The sequence below is a fragment of the Aethalodelphis obliquidens genome, unplaced genomic scaffold, assembly GCF_003676395.1.
Source record: "Aethalodelphis obliquidens isolate GAN/ISIS:26980383/991018 unplaced genomic scaffold, ASM367639v1 scaffold24, whole genome shotgun sequence".
Lineage (NCBI taxonomy): Eukaryota > Metazoa > Chordata > Mammalia > Artiodactyla > Delphinidae > Aethalodelphis > Aethalodelphis obliquidens.
The window spans coordinates 22,398,987-22,422,204 of NW_020837968.1; the positions used below are offsets into that span (position 1 = coordinate 22,398,987).

At 40.2% G+C, this 23,218-nt stretch overlaps 1 protein-coding gene across 1 annotated transcript in view; it reads right to left on the bottom strand.

The window, feature by feature from the left end:
* The window catches only part of CATSPERE (catsper channel auxiliary subunit epsilon), a 243,606-nt gene extending 227,614 nt beyond the window's left edge, over positions 1-15,992 (bottom strand). The window contains exons 1-2 of the mRNA XM_027122413.1: positions 15,808-15,992; positions 11,032-11,080 (exon numbers count right to left, since the gene is read on the bottom strand). Of these exons, the coding sequence (XP_026978214.1) occupies positions 11,032-11,080; positions 15,808-15,992 (234 nt within the window). The remainder of the gene's footprint in view (positions 1-11,031; positions 11,081-15,807) is intronic.
* Positions 15,993-23,218: the final 7,226 nt, after the last annotated feature.

Consider the following 23,218-nt stretch of genomic DNA (forward strand, 5'->3'; position numbering starts at 1 on the left):
TTTCATCAGTGTCTTATAGTTTTCTGCATACAGGTCTTTTGTCTCCTTAGGTAGATTTATTCCTAGATATTTTATTCTTTTTGTTGCAATGGTAAATGGGAGTGATTTCTTAATTTCACTTTCAGATTTTTCATCATTAGTGTATAGCAATGCTAGCGATTTTTGTGCATTAATTTTGTATCCTGCTACTTTACCAAATTCATTGATTCGCTCTCATAGTTTTCTGGTAGCATCTTTAGGATTCTCTATGTATAGTATCATGTCATCTGCAAACAGTGACAGCTTTACTTCTTCTTTTCCGATTTGGATTCCTTTTTTTTTTTTCTTCTCTGATTGCTGTGACTAAAACTTTGAAAACTATGTTGAATAATAGTGGTGAGAGTGGGCAACCTTGTCTTGTTCCTGATCTTAGTGGGAATGGTTTCAGTTTTTCCCCATTGAGGATGATGTTCGCTGTGGGTTTGTCATATATGGTCTTTATTATGTTGAGGGAAGTTCCCTCTATGCCTACTTTCTGCAGTGTTTTTATAACAAATGGGTGTTGAATTTTGTCGAAATCTTTCTCTGTATCGATTGAGATGATCATACGGTTTTTCTCCTTCAATTTGTTAATATGGTTTATCACATTGATTGATTTGCGTATATTGAAGAATCCTTGCATTCCTGGGATAAACTCCACTTGATCATGGTACATGATCTGTTTAATGTGCTGTTGGATTCTGTTTGCTAGTATTTTGTTGAGGATTTTTGCATCTATGTTGATCAATGATATTGGTCTGTAGTTTCCTTTCTTTGTGACATCTTTATCTGGTTTTGGTATCAGGGGGATGGTGGCCTCATAGAATGAGTTTGGGAGGGTTCTTCCCTCTGCTATATTTTGGAAGACCTTGAGAAGGATAGGTGCTAGCTCTTCCCTAAATGTTTGATAGAATTCGCCTGTGAAGCCATCTGGTCCTGGTCTTTTGTTTGTTAGAAGATTTTTAATCACAGTTTCAATTTCAGTGCTCGTGATTGGTCTGTTCATATTTTCTATTTCTTCCTGGTTCAGTTTCGGCAGTTTGTGCACATCTAAGAATTCTTCCATTTCTTCCAGGTTGTCCATTTCTTTGGCATAGTGTTGGTTGTAGTAATCTCTCATTATCCTTTGTATTTCTGCAGTGTTAGTTGTTACTTCTCCTTTTTCATTTCTAATTCTATTGATTTGAGTCTTCTCCCTTTTTTTCTTGATGAGTCTGGTTAACAGTTTACCAATTTTGTTTAGCTTCTCAAAGAACCAGCTTATAGTTTTATTGATCTTTGTTGTCATTTCCTTCATTTCTTTTTCCTATATTTCTGATCTGATCTTTATGATTTCTTTCCTTCTGCTAACTTTGGGGTTTTTTGTTCTTCTTTCTCTAATTGCTTTAGGTGTAAGGTTAGGTTGTTTATTTGAGATGATTCTTGTTTCTTAAGGTAGGATTGTATTGCTATAAACTTTCCTCTTAGAACTTCTTTTGCTGCATCCCATAGGTTTTGGGACGTCGTGTTTTCATTGCCATTTGTTTCTAGGTATTTTTTGATTTCCTCCTTGATATCTTCAGTGATCTCTTGGTTATTAAGTAGTCTACTGTTTAGCCTCCATGTGCTTGTATTTTTTACAGACTTTTTTTTTACTGTAATTGATATCTATTCTCATAGCATTGTGGTCAGAAAAGATACTTGATATGATTTCAATTTTCTTAAATTTACCAAGGCTTGATTTGTGACCCAAGATATGATCTATCCTGGAGAATGTTCCATGAGCACTTGAGAAAAATGTGTATTCTGTTGTTTTTGGATGGAATGTCCTATAAATATTAATTAAGTCCATCTTGTTTAATGTATCATTTAAAGCTTGTGTTTCCTAATTTATTTTCATTTTGGATGATCTATCCATTGGTGAAAGTGGGGTGTTAAAATCTCCTACTATGATTGTGTTACTGTCCATTTCTCCTTTTATGGCTGTTAGTATTTGCCTTATGTATTGAGGTGCTCCTATGTTGGGTACATAAATATTTACAATTGTTATATCTTCTTCTTGGATCGATCCCTTGATCATTATGTAGTGTCCTTCCTTGTGTCTTGTAATAGTCTTTATTTAAAGTCTATTTTGTCTGATATGAGAATTGCTACTTCAGCTTTCTTTTGATTTCCATTGGCATGGAATATCTTTTTCCATCCCCTCACTTTCAGTCTGTATGTGTCCCTAGGTCTGAAGTGGGTCTCTTGTAGACAGCATATATATGGGTCTTGTTTTTGTATCCATTCAGGCAGTCTACATCTTTTGGCTGGAGCATTTAATCCATTTACATTTAAGGTAATTATCAATTTGTATGTTCCTATTCCCATTTTCTTAATTGTTTTGGGTTTGTTATTGTAGGTCTTTTCCTTCTCTTTTGTTCCCTGCCAGAGAATTTCCTTTAGCATTTGTTGTAAAGCTTATTTGGTGGTGCTGAATTCTCTTAGCTTTTGCTTGTCTGTTAAGATTTTAATTTCTTCATCAAATCTGAATGAGATCCTTGCTGAGTAGAGTAACCTTGGTTGTAATTTTTCTCCTTCATCACTTTAAATATGTCCTGCCACTCCTTTCTGGCTTGCAGAGTTTCTGCTGAAAGAGCAGCTGTTAACATTATGGGGATTCCCTTGTGTGTTATTTTTCCCTTGCTGCTTTTAATATTTTTTCTTTGTACTTAATTTTTGATAGTTTGATTAATATGTGTCTTGGCATGTTTCTCCTTTGATTTATCCTGTATGGGACTCTCTGTGCTTCCTGGACTTGAATAACTATTTTCTTTCCCATATTAGGGAAGTTTTCAACTATAATCTCTTCAAATATTTTCTCAGTCCCTTTATTTTTCTCTTCTTCTTCTGGGACACCAATAATTCGAATGTTGGTGTATTTAATGTTTTCCTAGAGGTGTCTGAGACTGTCCTCAGTTCTTTTCATTCTTTTTTCTTTATTCTGCTCTGCAGTAGTTATTTCCACTATTTTATCTTCTAGGTCACTCATCCGTTCTTCTGCCTCAGTTATTCTGCTATTGATCCCTTCTAGAGAATTTTAAATTTCATTTATTGTGTTCATCATTGTTTGCTTGCTCTTTAGTTCTTCTAGTTCCTTGTTAAGTCTTTCTTGTATTTTCTCCATTCTATTTCCAAGATTTTGGATCATCTTTACTATCATTATTCTGAATTCTTTTTCAGGTAGCCTGCCTATTTCCTCTTCATTTGTTAGGTCTGGTGGGTTTTTACCTTGTTCCTTCATCTGCTGTGTGTTTCTCTGTCTTCTCATTTTGCTTAACTTACTGTGTTTGGGGTCTCCTTTTCACAGGCTGCAGGTTCGTAGTTCCCTTTGTTTTTGATGTCTGTCCCCAGTGGCTAAGGTTGGTTCAGTGAGTTGTATAGGCTTCCTGGTGAAGGGGACTAGTGCCTGTGTTCTGGTGGATGAGGCTGGATCTTGTCTTTCTGATGGGCAGGTCCACGTCTGGTGGCATGTTTTGGGGTGTCTGTGGCCTTATTATGATTTTAGTCAGCCTCTCTGCTAATGGATGGGGTTGTGTTCCTGTCCTGCTAGTTGTTTTGAATAGGTGTCCAGCACTGTAGCTTGCTGGTCGCTGAGTGAAGCCGGGTCTTGGCGTTGAGATGGAGATCTCTGCGAGATTTTCACCATCTGATATTACATGGAGCTGGGAGATCTCTTGTGTACCAGTGTCCTGAAGTTGGCTCTCCCACCTCAGAGGCAAAGCCTTGACCTGGCTGGAGCACCAAGTGCCTTTCATCCACATGGCTCAGAATAAAAGGTAGAAAAATTGAAAGAAGAAAGAAAGAAAGGAAGAAAGAAAGAAAGAAAGGAAGGAAGGAAGGAAGGAAGGAAGGAAGGAAGGAAGGAAGGAAGGAAGGAAGGAAGGAAGGAGGGAAGGAAGGAAGGAAGGAAGAAGATAAAATGAAATAAAATAAAGTAAAATAAAGTTATTAAAATAAAAAATTATTAAGAAAAAAATTTTTTAAAGTAAAAAGAAAAAAAAAACGGATAGACAGAACCCTAGGACAAATGGTATAAGCAAAGCTATACAGACGTCACACACAGATGCATACACATACACACTCAGAAAGAGAGAAAAAGGGGGGGAAATATATATATCTTTTGCTCCCAAAGTCCACCTCTTCCACTTGGGATGATTCGTTGTCTATTCAGGTATTCCACAGATGCAGGGTACATCAAGTTGATTGTGGAGATTTAATCCGCTGCTCCTGAGGCTGCTAGGAGAAATTTCCCTTTCTCTTCTTTGTTCGCACAGCTCCCGGGGCTCAGCTTTGGATTTGGCCCCACCTCTGCGTGTAGGTCGCCCAAGGGCATCTGTTCTTCACTCAGACAGGACGGGGTTAAAGTAGCAGTTGATTCGGGGGCTCTGGCTCACTCAGGCCGGGGGGATGGAGGGGTACGGATGCGGGGCAAGCCTGCAGTGGCAGAGGCTGGCATGACGTTACAACAGCCTGAGGCGCGCCATTTGTTCTCCCGGGGAAGTTGTCCGTGGACCACGGGACCCTGGCAGTGGCGGGCTGCACAGGCTCCCAGGAGGGGAGGTGTGGGTAGTGACCTGTGTTTGCACACAGGCTTCTTGGTGGCAGCAGCAGCAGCCTTAGCGTCTCATGCCCGTCTTTGGGGTCCACGATGATAGCCGCGGCTCACGCCCATCTCTGGAGCTCCTTTAAGTTGCGTTTTCAATCCCCTCTCCTGGCACACCAGGAAACAAAGAGGCAAGAAAAAGTCTCTTGTCTCTTCAGCAGCTCCAGACCTTTTCCCGAACTCCCACCCGGCTAGCTGTGGTGCACTAACCCCCTGCAGGCTGTGTGTTCACGCTGCCAACCCCAGTCCTCTCCCTGGGATCCGACCTCTGAAGCCCGAGCCTCAGCTCCCAGCCCCCGCCCGCCCCGGCGAGTGAGCAGACAAGCCTCTCGGGCTGGTGAGTGCTGGTCGGCACCGATCCTCTGTGTGAGAATCTCTCCACTTTGCCCTCCGCACCCCCGTTGCTGCGCTCTCCTCCACGGCTCCGAAGCTTCTCCCCTCTGCCACCCGCAGTCTCCGCCCGCGAAGGGGCTTCCTCTTGTGTGCAAACATTTCCTCCTTCACAGCTCCCTCCCGGTGGTGCAGGTCCTGTCCCTATTCTTTTGTCTCTGTTTTTTCTTTTTTCTTTTGCGCTATCCAGGTACGTGGGGAGTTTCTTGCCTTTTGGGAGGTCTGAGGTCTGCCAGCGTTCAGTAGGGTGTTCTATAGGAGTTGTTCCACATGTAGATACATTTCTGATGTATTTGTGGAGAGGAAGATGATCTCCGCGTCTTACTCTTCCACCAGCTTGAAGCTCTCCTCTGCCTGAGAAATTCTTTATCTCTCCTTCTATTCTAAATGATAATCTTGCTGGGCAGAGTATCCTAGGTTACAGATTTTTCCCTTTTAGGACTTTGAATATGCCTTGCCACTCCCTTCTGGCCCGCAACTTTTCTGTAGAGAAATCAGCTGATAGCCTTATGGGGGTTCCCTTGCAATTAACTCTTTGGTTTTATCTTGCTGGCTTTAGAATCCTCTCTTTAACTTTTGCCATTTTAATTATAATATGTCTTGGTGTAGGTCTGTTTGGGTTCATCTTGTTCAGGACCCTCTGTGCTTCCTGTACCTGGATATCTGTTTCCTTCTTTAGGTTTGGGGAGTTTTCAGCCATAATTTCTTCAAATACATTTTCAATTCCCCTTTCTCTTTCTTCTCCTTCTGAGATCCCCATTACGCATAGATTGGCATGCTTTATATTATCCCATAGGTCTTTTATATTGCTTTCATTTTTTTTTCACTTGGTTTTCTGTCTGCTGTTCTGATTGTGTGATCTCCATTATTTTAATCTTCCAGATCACTTATTAGTTCTCTTGCATTATTCACTCTGCTATTCATTGCCTTTAGCTCAGCTTTTGTCTGGCAAATGAGTTCTCTAATTTCTCCTAGTTCCTTTTTATAGTTTCTGTTTTCTTTTTACAATAACCAGCATATCTATCAACAGCCCTTCTTAATTCCTTCAGCATTTTCATTATCTCCTTTTTGAACTCAGTGTCTATTAGACTGAAGAGGGCCGTTTCATAGTGTGTTCTTTCAGGGGAATTCCCTTGATCTTTTAATTAGGAGTGGTTCCTCTGCTTCTTCATTTTACTTATATTTCTCTTGCTCTATGAATTTAGGAGAAACAATATCCACTGTGGTCTTGGAGGGCTATTTTTATGTGGGAGCATCCCTTGTGTAGACTGTATGGGTTTAACACTTTTGGTGCAAGTGTTGTTTTGAGTACGGATGCCTGCTGCCTCTTTCCTTGGTGTGTGCTGGCTGTTATCCCCTTGATAGGAGGTATGACTGGTGTGGTGGTGGACAGAGGCTGCACTGGATGTTGAGCAGGTCCTCCTCTTTGCTCTGTGGTCGTCACTGCCCTGACAGGGGCAAGGTTTGCTCCTTAGTTTTAGGAGTAGAAGCCTCAGATCCATTTCTGAGCTGTGTTTCTGAACTGCAGTGCATGGTATGTGGGATTGGAGTGCTCTCACTGGGAGAGGAGCCACTGAATATTCCTCTGCCAGAGCTGTTCACTGGTGAGTGTGCTCTGTTGTGTCACCTTTCACCCATTGTGCAGGCTCACAAAGTACACAGTTGTTGGCACTGCCGTCAGCCCCATCTCAACCATGCACATGCCGGCAATCAGCCCTCATGTCTCTCAGGCACTGTTTTCACAAGGCCACCAGCGCGGATCCACTGAAGTCAGGTGCCAGGACTGGACTAGTCACACACCTGGACCTGCTGTGCAAACTATGGAGGCAGCCCAGATCCTGACCTGGGTCAGCCCCCATGTGCAGGCACCCACAAAGCCCACAGCTGCTAAGGCCAGACCCGTCCCAGCCATGGGAGCACCCATTGTCTGCTCGGATGTCCTACGGGCGCTGAATTTACAAAGCCGATGGTGGAGGTGTAAATCAGCGGCTCACACAGCCATGGGGAGAGATTCCAGCCCTACCTCCTAAGTCACACAGCCCTGGGGCTCAACTATGATTTCAGCCCTGCCTCTGCATGTGGGCAACCCATCGGCCTGCTCCCGGAGCCTGCCAAGGTGGCGCCTGGTGCCAGAGCCTGCTGAGGTGTGAGCCCACCAAGGTGGTAGCTGGAGCTTGCGAGCCTGCCCTGGCAGCGGCAAGAGAGTAGGAGTCTACTAGGCAGGTGCCTGCTGAGGTGGTGGATGGAGCATGCACTCCTGGAGCCCACGGAGGTGGAGGCTGGTGCAAGGAGAAAGAGGCTGCTATGGCAACCCCACTCCTCCCTTTGTGCACCACTTAACAATGGAGCTCTGTTTCTACAGGCCCGGGTTTCTTCCGCAAACAACTCTGGTTGTGGCTGAAATACACTCCAACCCCTTCAGGCTGTCTCCTCCACACAGCCAACACCAGTCCTCTAAAACCTGAGTTTCAGCACTCAGTCCCCACTCGTAACAGTGGATGTGTGTCTCAGGCTGGGGCATGCAGGGTGGTGGCACGACCATCTGTGCAGGTCTCTCTCTGTTCTGCCTGCCACAAACCAGTTGATGCATTCTCCTCTGAGCATGTGAAGCACCCTTTCTGTCCTGGTTGATCTCCCCACCAGGGAGGGGGCTTCCCTGGGTGCAGGAACCTTTCCTTTTTCACAGCTCCCTCCCAAGGGTGCCAGTCCTGTCCCACTTCCTCTTTTGTTGTTCCTTTCATCCCACCTGGTTACGTGGAGATCTTTCTTGTCCTTTCAGGTTTTTGAGGTCTTCTGCTAGTGTTCAGTAGGTATTCTGTGAGAACTGTTTCACTGTAGATGTATTTTTGATGCATTTGTGGGAGGAGGTGAGTTCCACATCCTTCTACTCTGCCATCTTTATTCCTCTCCCCAACCATTATCAGGTAAATTACTTATCTCCATTTCTTTAAGGTTTTTTTTTTGCCCTGAGGTTTTATCTTATTGTTTGGAACATATTCCTGTGTTATTTCATTTTCCTTGACTCTTTGTTGATTTCTACAGTAGATGAAACTACCATCTCTCCCAGTCTTGAAGGCATGGCCTTGTGTAGGAGATGAGCGTATTGTTTAACCCTGCGCTAGCTCTTGGTTATCTCTCCTTGTGATTGTCCAAGCAGTCTATTTCATTTTTAATAGCTCCTAGTAGTTAAGGATGTGCCAAGACCTGTCAGTGTCCCAAATGGGAGAATCTGTCAGCACCTAGATTCATGCTGATTAGCATCCAGATCCTCAGGCAGCAGCTTTGAAAGTGTGCAAATATATACTGTCCTGTGGGATTGCAAGCATATAAGCCCCACTGGCCACCAGAGGCAGGCAATCTGTGGTGATTCCTAGGCAGCAGTCACAAAAATCAGGGCTCCAGATGAGTGTACAAGCTCCCATCTCAGAAATACCAATGAACTGTAATGAGGCAGAGGGAGAATGCAAAGACAGTATCCAACAGTGTATGTTCCCTAACAGCACCTTCATGTGTGCCAATCCTCATGCTGAAATTTCAGGAAAAGCAAAAAGGTGGGGAGGGACTTTTTAAAATGCTTTCCATCAAGAAGATTCATGGACTACTTAATCCCTGAAGTATTATGCATACTTAATATTTTCTTTCTCTGAATATTACTTTCAAGCAAGCACAATACCACTGTTTTTATCATCTACTCTCTTGACTTTTGTCTAACTTCTGCTCTGATAATCAAACTCTAGCTCCTAATCTGCATTTCTGCAATTACATAACTTTTTTGTTTTGGGGACCAATTATCAATTAAAACTGAAACATTTCTGTAACCTACATAAAAGTGATAAAGGAACAGTAGAAAAGAAAAAGGGTGATTTTAAAAAAAGACTAATAAAATGGTCAATCATATAATAAAGTTCTTCAAGAAAAAAAGATGAAGTACATAAACAAATAATATTAGAGAAATACAGTAACTACAAATAGAAATTTAAGTGGTATGCAAAGATTATAAAGAAATGGATAGCAATAAATTTTAAGACAAATGCACATTTTAAAAGGAAATATAGTTTTAATAACCTAAGTGGGAAAAGAATTTGAAAAAGAATAGATATATGTATATGTATAACTGAATCACACTTTGCTGTACACCTGAAACTAACACAACATTGTTAATCAACTCTACCCCAATATAAAATAAAAATTAAAAAAAGGAAATACAGTTTACATAGATTCCTTTTGCCTGGTTTTGAATAATGTAAATACAACAATATCTGTAAACAGAATATGAACGTAAACTGATAAAATTACTTTGTAAAATCTTTTGGCACCATCTACTAAAGCTGAACATATGCACATGCCTTATGGACTTATCAATTGATAAGTGGACTTATCAATTGATAAGTGGACTTATCAATTCCACTCCTAGGTATACACCCAGCAGAAATACATACATATGTTAAGCAGAAAATAAGCATAAGAATGTTCATAGCAGCCCTAATCACAGTAGACTAAAAATGGAAAAAACTGATTGTTTATCTAGAGTAGAATGATATATATATTGTTGTATGTTAATTCAATGGAATATACAGAATTGAAACTCCAACTACATGAAACATGTTGCAGAGAGGATCCGTCAAATCTACCAATAGGAAAGAAGAAAGTTCAGAAATCAACACATCCATATATAAAACAAAGATGATACCAGAAAAAATAATAAGGAAACAATAAATTTTAAAATACATGCTGGTTCATTCTATGGAGAAAGTAATGTAAATGCCTACCCTATATTATACACAAGGTGGACTCCAGATATTACTTATGACCTTTATTTGAAAAGTAAAAATATAAATCATATAAAAGAAAATGTAGGATAAAAATCTGTGCAATGCAGCGTAGGCAAAATTTTTTCTTAAATAAAATTCAAAAAAAGTATAAACTGTAACATCAAATAAGGGATGGGATGGCTCAACAAAAGTCATCTTTTAAAAAAAATAAAGTATCCATGGACAAAGTCAATGGTTAGATGAGTAGATGAGAGGCTAGGAAATGATAACTAAAATATTTAAAATCAACATTTGACTAATACATAGAGTGGAATGTAGACAATGCTCTGTAAATCAATGAGAAAAGGGTAGAACATTAAGTGGAAAATGGGCAAAAATGAAAAGGCAATTCACAGAAGAATCCTGCATAAATATGGCAAACGATTCACAAAATCACTAGTCATCAGAGAATTGAAAATAACAACAGCAGTAAACTATTACTATGTAGTAATGAGATTGGTAAAAAAAAAAAAGGGAAATTCAAGAATACCAAATTCTGGTGAAGATGTTCACGGTGTAAGAATATAAATTGTGATTGCCATTTTGGAAAAAATCTTGCAGAATTTAGTTAAGTTAGGTGTCTGCTTCCCTATGTCCTACGAACTATAGCTGAAAAATTATTGCACAGATTCATAAAAGGCCATGTAGAAGGGCATTCATCACAATGTTTTCTGTGGTGGTAGGAAGCCATTCATCCATCATTAGGGGGAGGAATAGATAAATAATATACACACACACTAGTAATCAGGCGTCATTAAGTGTACTAGACAGTGTTGAATTTAAAAAGTAATGTAAAGAAGGAAGTCTATAGCTTGGGTGACCATACATCCTGGTTTGTCTAGACAGCTCCAATTTATACCTATTGTCCCAGCATAACTGTTAATAGCACTATCTTTAATTCTCAATAGTTTAACAATATACTGCATGGTCATCCTGTCTGTATCATAACACCATTTTGTGAATGTTGAATCACAAAAACACTCAAAAACAACACTACCTATTTTTGCTAAATACATATTTAAAAACATTTATTGGAGGGGGAATTTATATTAGGAAGATATATAGGATGAGGAAATAAAATAAAAATAAAAGAATGACACTGTGCTGTATGACTGAGTATGATTAACTTTACTTTCTGCTGTGAAGTCAAAAAATTAATAATTATAGTTTAAAAAATTAAATACTTACAGTACTTCTGGTACTAAAAATGTGGTAGTTTGGGCTGTTACTGGAATACCTGCAGAGGAAAATGTCAAATATGAATACTAAAACTAATTTCTCCCCCAAATAAAAGGGATTCTATACTTGGTCAGAGCATGCCTGCGCTGCCATGAGCTTTACATTTCTGCCCAAGCACCTTCTTAGAAAGTATAGTCGGGGCTAAAACTGGGAATATCAGCAACATCTACCCATAACTCAAGGTGCGCTCAAGGTTGCTCAGTATCTGAAGACACTATAGCAAGAAGTAAATACTTTTACATCTTGTTTTGTTTTAGAATAAAAACTGTTGAAGAATATTGGCTCTAACTCCTTCACCTGTAAACTGAGTTAAAATAAAATGGATAAAGATTGAAAAATCAAAAAAACAGTATTTCTTATTTGAAGCATTGAAGTAAAGAGCAAATTTCTATGAGTCCTTGTTCATTATCATTTCTCACTATAATTCAGAGTACTTTAATTTCTGTGTATATGATTTATCTACTCTCCAATAAAAATATAATGTCTATGGAATTGAAAGTTTTCTAGTAGTCACATTAAAAAAGTGAGAAAAAACAAGTGATATTGCTTCTAATAATATATTTTATTCAAAAGTATTCTTTTGTTTTGGTACTAAGTCTTTGAAATCTGGTGTATATACTACACTTATGAAACATCTCAATTTTGACTAGCCACATTTCGAGTACTCAAAAGCCAGATAAGGCCAGTGGCTATCATAAAGCATCATCTTGAAATTCCCTTTACCTTCCCTTTGCTTCAGTAATCTATTCCATGTCTACATTACACACTTAATTGCCATTGGAATTGCTCCATCCTCAAAATCTTAAATCAGAGGCAATTTCTGTGTGTATTTGTATGTGGAATTGCTGGGATATCACTATGTAACTCTTTTAATAGATGTCAGTCCCATAATGAAATATATTTTGTTATTTATAATGAAACATTTTATCTATATGCAGATTTCAGATAAAATATAAAACATTTTAATGTATTTTTATATATCCCTATAAATTAAAATGGAATATATTTTCATCAAGGTCTCTTTTCAAGTAAGTATGAACCACCTCCCACTTATGAATCCAAGACCTCTTTCACTATAGTAAGAAAGACAGAAACCTCAGGAAAGAGAAAAATACAAGTGAAAATTTTTGTATTTTAATTTACAAAGTTAACCTGGGCAATTTGTGAATGAAACCTGGTAGCTAAATGATAAAACTACCTTCTCTGACAAGCCCTTTTCCCCACCTTCTCCTTTATCAGCTTCCAACTCCTACTAAGGCTGGGTACAGGATATGGAGGGAACAGTAGCTAAAGGAGTCATATTTAATTTATTAACTTCATCACAGACAACTATAATAACACCTTCTCATTCCTGCTTCCTTAATTATGTCAAATATTTACTGTGTTATTGTTGGAAATGGATCTGGAATGATCAAAGGTGTGGGTGTGCAGATGGCCCATGTGCTAGGACAATTTTTTAATGAAAAGGACAGTGTCATCTCACTCTGGGACTCTAAGAATGTACCTCTCCTACTCTCTCTAGTGTATTCCCACTCTACCAGTTCTTCCAAATCAAAGAGAATTCTTGACTTTTACCCCTTCCTTCATCTCCTAAGAGATAAGTCATTCCTGACTTCACTTTTTCTCTCTCTATCCAGCCTAAAAAATATATTCTTTGGGTAGACCATTTTCTCTCAAACCCCTTATTCATCCTAAGGAGTTTGTCTGTCCTGGAATTGGTCCTCAATAGGTCATACTCTTGGGCATCTGACAGAAGCATATGCTAAATCATTCATGTGGGAAAACCATACATTGCAGGAAGCACAGGATTCCCACAGAAAGTCCAACCCCCACTGGATATATTAATCTAACAGAAAAAAAGACTTTGAGACAAAAAGTGTTTTCAGGGACAAAGAAGATCAATCCATTATAATGTGACCCAATAGAATAGCAGAGCATGAGAAAACATATTCTTTTCAAGTGCATACGGAACATTTATAAAAACTGATCATCTAGTAGGACATAAAGCAAGTCTCAACAAATTTCAAAGAATAGGTATCATGTGGACCCTGCTCTCTGATTATAGTACAATTAATGGAGAAGTTATTAACAAAAACATAATCAAATATTTACATATTTGGAATAAAAACAAACTTCTAAATAATTCGAGGGTTATAGAAGAAATAGTGATTATAGTTAAAAATGTCTAGAAGTGAATGATAATGAAATGATTATATATCATTTCTTATGGGATACAGCAAAGGAGTACTATATGGGGTATTAATACCTTTAAATGCCATATTAGAAAAGAATAAAGACCAAAAACTGTGAGCTAAATGTCTGGCTTAAGATATTTGAGAAAAAATATCAGAATAAGCCTAATGAAAATAAAAGAGAGAAAAATGAAAACAGAAATCAATAAAATAGAAAACAAAGACACAAAGATAAGTAAAACAGACAAGCTTCTGACAAGACATTAAATGATTTGAAGTGGTACTTTAAAATCTACACTAAAACACTTATGTTCAGGGGTTTAACATATGAGTCCAATCACAACGTTCAAGGAACAAGTTATCCTAATCCTATACAAATTCTTCCAAAGAACTGAAAAAGAGATAACACTCTCCAACTCATTTTGTAAAGCTAGTGTAATGCTGATATCAAAACCAACCTAAGACATCATGAAAAAGAAAAATACAGACATAAAAATCCTAAAGAAAATATTTGCAAATTGAATACAATAAAGTATAAAGAGATAATAAACCATGACCAAGTTGCACTTATCCTATGTATGCAAAGACGATTTTCACCACACATTTTTTTTTTTTTTTGCGGTACGCGGCCTCTCACTGTTGTGGCCTCTCCCGTTGTGGAGCACAGGCTCCGGACGCGTAGGCTCAGCGGCCATGGCTCACGGGCCTAGCCGCTCTGCACCGGGGCACGAACCCATGTCCCCCTGCATCGGCAGGCGGACTCTCAACCACTGCGCCACCAGAGAAGCCCTCAAACTGTCTTAAAAAACTCTTCCCTTAAGTCCATTGGTGAGTTCACGTCTTTTGAGCGTTTATTGCCTCCTTGCACCTGCAATAAATGCTGAACTTTCCTTCACCACAACCCAGTGTCAGTAGATTGGATTTACTGCGCATCAGCAAGCAGACGCAAGTTCAGTAACATTGTTAGAAAATTTAGGTAAATACCTCTAAGACCTCGGGGCAGGGAAATATTTCTTAAATAAAACATCTACCCTGGAATTCTCAACTCCCCCACCCCCCAAAGGCTAACAATAAAACACAAATTCATTATATTAAGTTTAAGAAATCTTGTCCTTTAAAAGCACACCTTATTAAGAACTAAAATTCAGGGAATCTGTGACTACCATGACAAAAAAATACCATTTTTGTCTTCCCTAACCTCTAACTGAAATTTAGCATTTCCTTAATTATGAATGTACACCAGGAGTTGGCAAACTACGTTCTTTGGGCCAAATCCCATCTGTTTTTGTAAACGGATTTGTATTTGCACACAGCCACGCCCTTTGTTTACTATTGTTGGTGTATGCTGTCCCCTACAATAACAATGTTGAGTGGCTAACACATAGACTGCATTGACCGAAAAGCCTAAAATATTTAATATCTGGTCCTTTACACTAAAGTTGATGACCTCTGGTGTACAACATAACAAACGTTATAAACTCCCTAAGTTTCACAGGTGAAGCTGAATAATATCAGGTACCATACTTTATTGACACAGGCATGTGTTGAGAGCTTGAAATATATCATTGTATTCAAGCCTCACAACAACCCCATGAGATGGGTTTAATCATCGTCATTTTATAAAGAAGAAAATGAAGGTTTACAAAGTTCTGTCAGAATGCTACGGTTTTACTTTTTCTCAGTACTTCAATAATCCTTTCCAATGGCTACTCTCACTCTATTTGAACTCTCCATCTGTCCATTGAGATGCCATGGATCCCTTCCTTCTGAAACCTCTATAATAGTTTGATTTATTGTGGGTATCCTTACATCTTAATGTTAGAAGGTAATAATAATTGTTATAGCAAAGCCTCCATTAAACAGAATATTCGCAAAATCTGATTTTTCTAGTTAATCATCTGTATTTTAACCTGTGTTGAAAATCTAAAATATTTTGATACACTTTCCAATCCAGCAGTCACCTAATGTTGACCAAAAAGCAAACTTGCATAGAGGATCTCTCAGAACTTTAAAGTTTTCCTTCCCCAAATCAACCCACTTTATGCGGGAATTACACACCCTTACGTTTGTAGAGTGTATATTTTGTAAAGCACTCTCTCACAAATCATTCAACCACAACTACCTAATATAAACCATCAACTACCCTGTTACCCTAGTGAAGCTGGCCTCCCCCCCCCCCCGCCGCCCCGCCTCCGCTATTTCTGGTGGAGACTTTTCGGTTCTCCTGTGCTTCTCTTCCCTCTGGCAAAAGGGTGCAGTGGGGTCCAGGGGATGGCGACGTGAAGGTACCGCGACCCTACGGCGGGAACTTGAGGAGGCAGCCAAGTCCTAACAGTGTGCCCTCATTTCCCGCCCTCATTCACTGAAAACTCTCGGAAGGGGCGGGGTGAGCCGGGGCTGGTGTTGGGGGAACTGGGAGACCAGGCTGTGGTCTACAAGAGCGCCTGGCCCCGGGACGCTGAGGCGCCGGGGTGGGTCCCCGCCTGCCCGGCCCAAGGGGCGCCCCCCTCGCCCGCGACTGGCGTCTCTTTACCTCCACAGAGCCGAGCCGCAACAGCTCAGCCAAGACAGCAGCACCGCCACTCCTGAGGCTGACATGGCTGGCGCCAGTTCGCAACCACCCAACAGCCCAGCGCGCCCGCCAGTCCGCGCGCTCCCGCGGACGCCGGTTTCTGAAGGTGCTCGGTGCCCGCGCCGGGGGCTGGCGGGGCCGCTCATCGCGAGGCGAGGGCGTGTGCGCCCGCGTGCCAGCCCTCCCTGGAGAGGCGTGGGTGCGTGCGCATGCGTGCAAGCGCGCGCTGAGGCCGGGACTCCCCAGGCGTCAGAAAGTTAGCCGCCGGCCACGAAAGCGTAAATCAGATTTTAGGCGAGGCAGAGCTATGCTTTTTTGGAATGAAATAGCAAAACCACTTAAACTGACCCCTGAGAATCCAAACAGACAGGATGAAGGTGAAACTTTTAAGTTAGTGTATCTTTTAGCCCAAATCTTTCTTGTGACAGTATATAATCACTGCAATAGCTGTTAACATATCTGGCAGTACTATCCAGGGAGCAGGCACTCCATAAGTGATTTTAAAGGTGAACAGAGGGGGCTTCCCTGGTTGCTCAGTGGTTAAGAATCCGCCTGCCAATGCAGAGGAAACGGAAATGGAAACGGGTTTGACTCCTGGTCCGGGAAGATCCCACATGCCGCAGAGCAACTCAGCCTGTGCACCGCAACTACTGAGCCTGCGCTCTAGAGCCCGCAAGCCACAACTACTGAAGTCCTCGTGCTCCGCGACAAGAGAAGGCCCTGCTAGCTGCAACTAGAGAAAGCCCGTGTGCAGCAATGAAGAGCCTAAAATTAAAAAAAAAAATTTTTTAAGTTGAACAGAAATGAATAGTACAGTGTGCCTATTGAACACCTGCTTTGTGCCCAACACTATCTCGTGCACTTGAGTACAAAGAAACAGGAACAGGATAGGACTTCCCTGGTGGTCCAATGGGTAAGACTCTGCACTCACAACCGGGTTCCATCCCTGGTCGGGGAACTAGATCCCACAGGCCGCAAGTAAGAGTTCACATGCCACAACTAAAGATCCCGCTTGCTGCAACTAAGACCTGGCGTGGAGGGAGAAAGGAAGGAAGGAAAGAAGAAAGGAAGGAAGGAGAGAGACAGCATTCTGGTTTGCAAAGGGATTTGTAACCTTGTAGTAAAGCCAAGATAAACAAACACCAAAGTTATCACGTAGTATTATAATTTATCTGTTTACTTGTACCAAATAATCTGAATCCTTGAGGACTATAATTGTATCTTTATTCATCTTCGTGTTATCAGTGCCTAGCATAATCTTATTTTGTAGTAAGTTCTCAGTGTTTATTGAGTTAATGAATCACTGAATAAAAGTAGTAAAATTTGCTCTAAGGACTATAAGAGAATGTATATATATATGATTTGGGAGACACTACATTTAATGCGATTCTATTCCCAGTTTATTCCAAAGCAACTTTATATCAGAACTAGATGTCATAGTTAATTTGTGTTGCAGTTGGAAGAGCATGTGATCAGCAGTAGGCATTGTCAACCACAAAAATAAAGCAGCTAGTTATTTTACTAGCAAAATGGGTTTATTTGGGAGTAGCAGAGAATTGCAATTCAGGACAGGTAAGCTATGGTGAATCACAGGCAAGTCTGAAGAACAAAGGAGAAGGGGCTTGCTTTTATTAGGTTTTAGGAGGAAATGCTTGAGTTGTTTTGAACAAACGTGCATTGGAGAAGAGCCAGGGTCAGAGGTTATGGCAGTTTCTCTGGGTACAAGCGTTAATGCATTGCTGCTGGGTCAAGGAGGGATCTTCCTTCCTTTTTCTTAAAAGCAGGAGATAAAATTGTTGTGTGAAAAATGTCCTCCCTTATACCAGAAGGAAAGTAGCATTCTATCTTCCTTCTTGCTGCTGGTTATGCAGGCTACAACAAGTGGCAGGTGGGTGAGAGCTCCCTCTTTAGGGCTTCCTGACTCCATTTAAGATGAAAGTTACCTTTATTTACACACACACCCCTCATCACAACCCCGTGCCATTGCAGACACATCATTTTCACATAGTTCTTCAGGAATTTAAAATATTCCAAAGCTCAGTGGGAAAGGCTCGTGGTTAACTCTAATTTTGAAGCAATCTAAGGAATCTGATAAGCCTGCATCCTTTCCCTATACATAGGATTTCACCACATAGCAGTTAAATGACATGGAATTGAAATGACAACCAAAAAGTGCAATCAGTCTGGGCAAGGGGCGGGGGTGTGAGGGGGGGATAAGATGGAGTGGCTTTGTGGGAACAAGAATATCCTGTTCTTGGAGTGGTAAAGAATCAAGGTGAACAGGGGCACATCAGGACCATGCCTCAGCTATTCATACTTGAGCCAGTGCCTAGGCTGTACAGGCAGAACCTGCTTTCAAATGATTGAATTACTTACAATTAGTGGTTACCTTATTGTAGGTGCCCAAGATGGGTGAGCTCACTTTCTATTGAAAGCCCTTTTGTCTTATCTTGAAATTTACCTCCCCTTTGACAGGGACAACTCCTCCCTGAAATGGAACTCCAACAGCCACCCAACCCCTATTTCACATCTCATACCAGAGCTTGTTCAGGACAAAGTGGGAGGAAAAGATAATGTGTAAACCTGTGGGAACTGATCACTCTCCCCACACCTCCTTAGGACCATGAGTGTCCCCAGCTTACATTCCAGCTCCTCACTAGTTCCCCCAGGTCATAGTTCCATCCCGGCCCCTAATCTGAAATAGACTGTCTGGGGTCACCAGGGATCCTGCACTACTTGTAACAGAGGACATGTACCTAGCATGTCAAATTAGAATCATTTGTTACAATATCGTGTTTTGGGTACATATAGTTTATGTCATAGGCTACAAAACTACTCATGGATAACATTGTTTCTATAATACATGAGGCAAAATGCATTTCAAGTTTCGATAGACATGAAATGAATTTGGTGGACACTTCACCCTAAATTCTGACATTTAGACACATAGTCCAGGAATCCTTGATCACAATTGAAGGATTGGCACCGCTGAAGTTAATTGAAGTTGTCACCTTTATTTTCTTCAGACTTAGCCATAGTCATAGTCACACTGATGTACACGCTGCATGATCCTGTATCACATCTGTTTTCATTCTTTGTCAAAAGGCATTAGAAAAAAGTGCAGTACCTAATTTCTAACCCACTATTCCTGCATCAGAAATATAATTCACTCTAATCCCTAACTCCATTTAAAAAATTTGCATGGGGCTTCCCTGGTGGCGCAGTGGTTGAGAATCTGCCTGCTAATGCAGGGGACACGGGTTCGAGCCCTTGTCTGGGAGGATCCCACATGCCATGGAGCAACTGGGACCATGAGCCACAGCTACTGAGCCTGTGCGTCTGGAGCCTGTGCTCCGCAACAAGAGAGGCCACAATAGTGAGAGGCCAGCACACCGCGATGAAGAGTGGCCCCGCTTGCCACAACTAGAGAAAGCCCTCGCACAGAAACGAAGACCCAACACAGCCATAAATAAATAAATAATAAATAAATAAATAAGCCAAGCATTGGAAGCCCTTTAAAAAAAAAAAAATTTGCATGAGGGCTTCCCTGGTGGCACAGTGGTTAAGAATCTGCCTGCCAATGCAGGGGACATGGGCTTGAGCCCTGGTCCGGGAAGATCCCATGGGCCGTGGAGCAACTAAGCCCATGAGCCACAACTACTGAACCCGTGTGCCACAACTACTGAAGCCCACACACCCAGAACCCATGCTCTGCAACAAGAGAAGCCACCACAATGAGAAGCCCATGCACCAAAACAAAGAGTAGCCTCTGCAACTAGAGAAAGCCCGCGTGCAGCAACGAAGACCCAACACAGCCAAAAATAAAATAATTATTTAAAGAAATAAAAATTTGCATGAATACTTTAGTCCCATTAAAGTAATATAGCATCCAATGGAGTTTAAATTCCCTTAACAAGTATTTATCAAACTATTAAAATGTGGCAGACATTGGGCCAGGCACCAAACATGTAATGGTAAACAGGATATTCTTGGTCCCTACACCAAACGAAACTTACCTTCCTTAGAGATGAGCAAGCAGAATCAAGGGTTTAATTTTTAAATGTATATAGGTTTAGGAGATAATAGAAAAGAAAGGTAATCTAATTATGAAGGGTATAAGAACTAATGTTTAGGAATGTGAGCTTTATATAGGACCATTCATTGGTTACATTCTTCTAAAAGCCTTTTTATTATAAAAACATATATTCAGAAAAGTGCACAAAAGACGTGTACAATTCTTAACAATTTATTACATAACCACTATGCAAATGTTTAAAAAGTAGAACATTATCAGCATTGCCTAAGACCTCCTTATGCCCCCCTCCCCAAACTCATTACTCCCACTTTTGTCATGAACCAAGCATCCATATACATGGGTCTGTTTCTGAGCTATTTGGTTCCATTAATCTTCTATCCATGTGACAAACTGTGATATCTTTCTAATAGAAGAATTCTCCCATCTTGTTTTTCTCCCTGGCTTCTTTGGCTATTCTTAGTCCTTTGCATTTTCATGTAACTTTTAGAATCAGTCTGTTGAATTTCACACACACACACAAAAGCTGTTGGGGTTTTATTGGGATTTTATTAAATTTATACATCAGTTTGGGGAAAAGTTGACATATTTACAATATTAGTCAGGAGGAGTCAAACTTCTTTCCTAAAGGACCAGATAATAAATAGTATAGGTTTTGCCTCTTAGAGGCAAAATTGAGGATATTATGTACTTATATAACCATTTAAAAAGGTGAAAACCATTCTTAGCTCACTGACTCCTGAATCTCAGTAAATCAGATGCTGTTTTGAATGCATTTAGACTGTGGACTCTGGTTTTATGGTCCCATAAATTTGTTTTCTTTTAATTTTTCTCAGTAATGTTATATAAGGTTTTGGGTGCAGTCTTGCAAATCTGTTATTCCTTCCACTGAATTCTTAATTTTGGTTATTGGATTTTTTTAAATTCCAGAATTAACTTGTTTTTTTCACATGTTCAGGTATCTGCTGAAATTCTCAAAACTTGTATATCTCCTTGAACAGAATAAGGAGTTATTTGATAGTCTATGTCTGAAAGCTCCAATGTGTCCATCCTCTTTGGGCCTGTTTCCATTGTCTTTTTACTGGTTTTCTGTTGTTTCATATGCTTGGTTGTGTTTTATTGTATTCAGGATATTTTAGTAGCAAAATTGTTTGTAGAAACAATTCGAAGTTTAGAATGACGACATTTTCCTCTAGAGAGGGTTTTTGTTTGCTTATGCCAAGGCTTTGGGGAAACTCCCACTTTAGGATCACCTTAATCCAATTTTAAGGACTGGGATCATTGGAAGCTGAGCTGCAATCCCCTTCGAGAGCCTTTTTCTTCCCTACTTCTGGTTCACCCCTATTCCTAGGGTGCAAAGGCCTGAGGGCCACAAACCAAAGTGAGGGGCATTCACCAGGTCTACTCCCCTTTGACAGACTCTGGCCCCTACTTCTGGAAGGCTGTCAGAATCACACATCAGCCTCTGAACTGCCTCCTCCAAGTTTGACAAGTGCTGGAACAGTGGCCTGTAACATTAAGCCCACCTCCCAGGGCCTCCGCCTTCTCAATGGTCCTGGTCCAATAATTCTTCAAACACATGTTAGCTCTCTGATTCCTTTGGACTTTTAAAATATTTTGTCCAGCCTTCCTAGTTGCCCTCAGTGGGATGGTCAGTCCAAATTACCTATGCACCATTACAAGAGCAGAAATCCTCATTAGTTGTTAGTTACTGGAGTAGCCTCATTCATACACAGCATGGTAACAATATGTAAAATGTCAGTACGCCATTGTCCATCTTTGATTCTGTGTTAAAAGAGAGTTTTGTAGAAACCATTAGGCCTTGGAAAAATCAATTGCTCTCCCTAACAGGAAGGTTTCTATACTCATAGCAGCAAGCATGGGTTACCTCTGTCTACCTATAGCAAATAGCAATTAACTGATTCACACATCTTTACTGAGAGCCTATTACATGTGAGGGGAATGAAGAGATGACATTCTCACCTTATAGCAGAACTAAGTGACTAATTAATTAGTTGACATATCTCAAGACAAACCCTAAAGTTCAGGTTTCAGCTCTCTTCTGCTTTTTCAAATTATATATTCTTCCCAAGGACATGCAAGAGTCTAATTTCGATGCTTAAATGCCTTTATTTCTTTCAGATAAAACTGAAAAAGCAGAATAACAGCTCGATATTTTTGGCTATTGGAGCAATGATGTCTGGCAATTCTCAAAAAAAATATAAATGACCAGTAAGTATATAACTTTTCATTAGAAATAAAATTAACGAATTACGCAATGAGATTTTTTCTATCAAAGTGGCAAAATATTCTTTTAATGATAATACACAATGTTAGGAAGGGTTCAGAGAAATGCTCTCTTCTGCCAGAGAATAAATTAGCACAGCTGTTTTTGAGGAGTATGTGTCAATACAGCAAAGCCTGGAAAATGTGCATACCCTGCAATTCCACTTTTAATGATGTAGCCAAGGAAATAATTAAGAATGTGTAAACAGATTTAGCTATAAGCTTGCACGTTATATCACGTTGTTTATAAGAAACTGGAGACAATCGAATAGTGGATCGTTTAAATAAATTACGGTACAGAAATACAATGGAATACTAAAAACAATGGTGTATATAGATGGATATCTACTGACATGGGAAGTCAGTATTTTGTTAAATGGAAAAAGCAAGTTATAAAAGAGTGTGATCTCATATTTGTTTTAAAAGACCATGCATGTTTATATACAGTACATATAGAAAAACACTGAGAAGTATGTACACCATATAACCATTGGCAATCTTTGGATGGTGGAAATATGAGTGATTAAAAACATTTCTATACCCATTTTTGTATTTATCTGAAATGAATGTGTATTATCTCTGTGTTTAAAAACTGGAAAGAAAAGTCAAAGCCTAATTTAAAAAATGCTTTGCCTAGGTTTTGGCTTGTGATACGAGGGACCATATGCACCTAGAGGCATCTGCTTGGTTTTGCTCCTTATGACCTGAGTGGATAATTCTCGTTTTTGTTCTTATTTTCCTGCAAATGCCATAATCGTGGACAACAGTTCTCTCATTTTCTACTAGAGCTCATTGAGGCTATGATTGCGGAAGGAAGCTGCCTTTGTAGGGGAGTAGGCTGGTTGCAAAAGGCCCATACTTTAACTGGGGGACACTTAGAGTAAGCTCTGTGGAGAGGAAGGAGGAAGCAACCAGAAAACAAATGCAAAGGAATAGACAGCAGATTGTCTCCATTTAGTCGTCACTTCAATTCTAGGTCTACTGAATCTTAGAGGTAGGGATGACGGGAGGATACCTAAAACCTGGTTATATAGATTCCCTCTAAGATGGTGA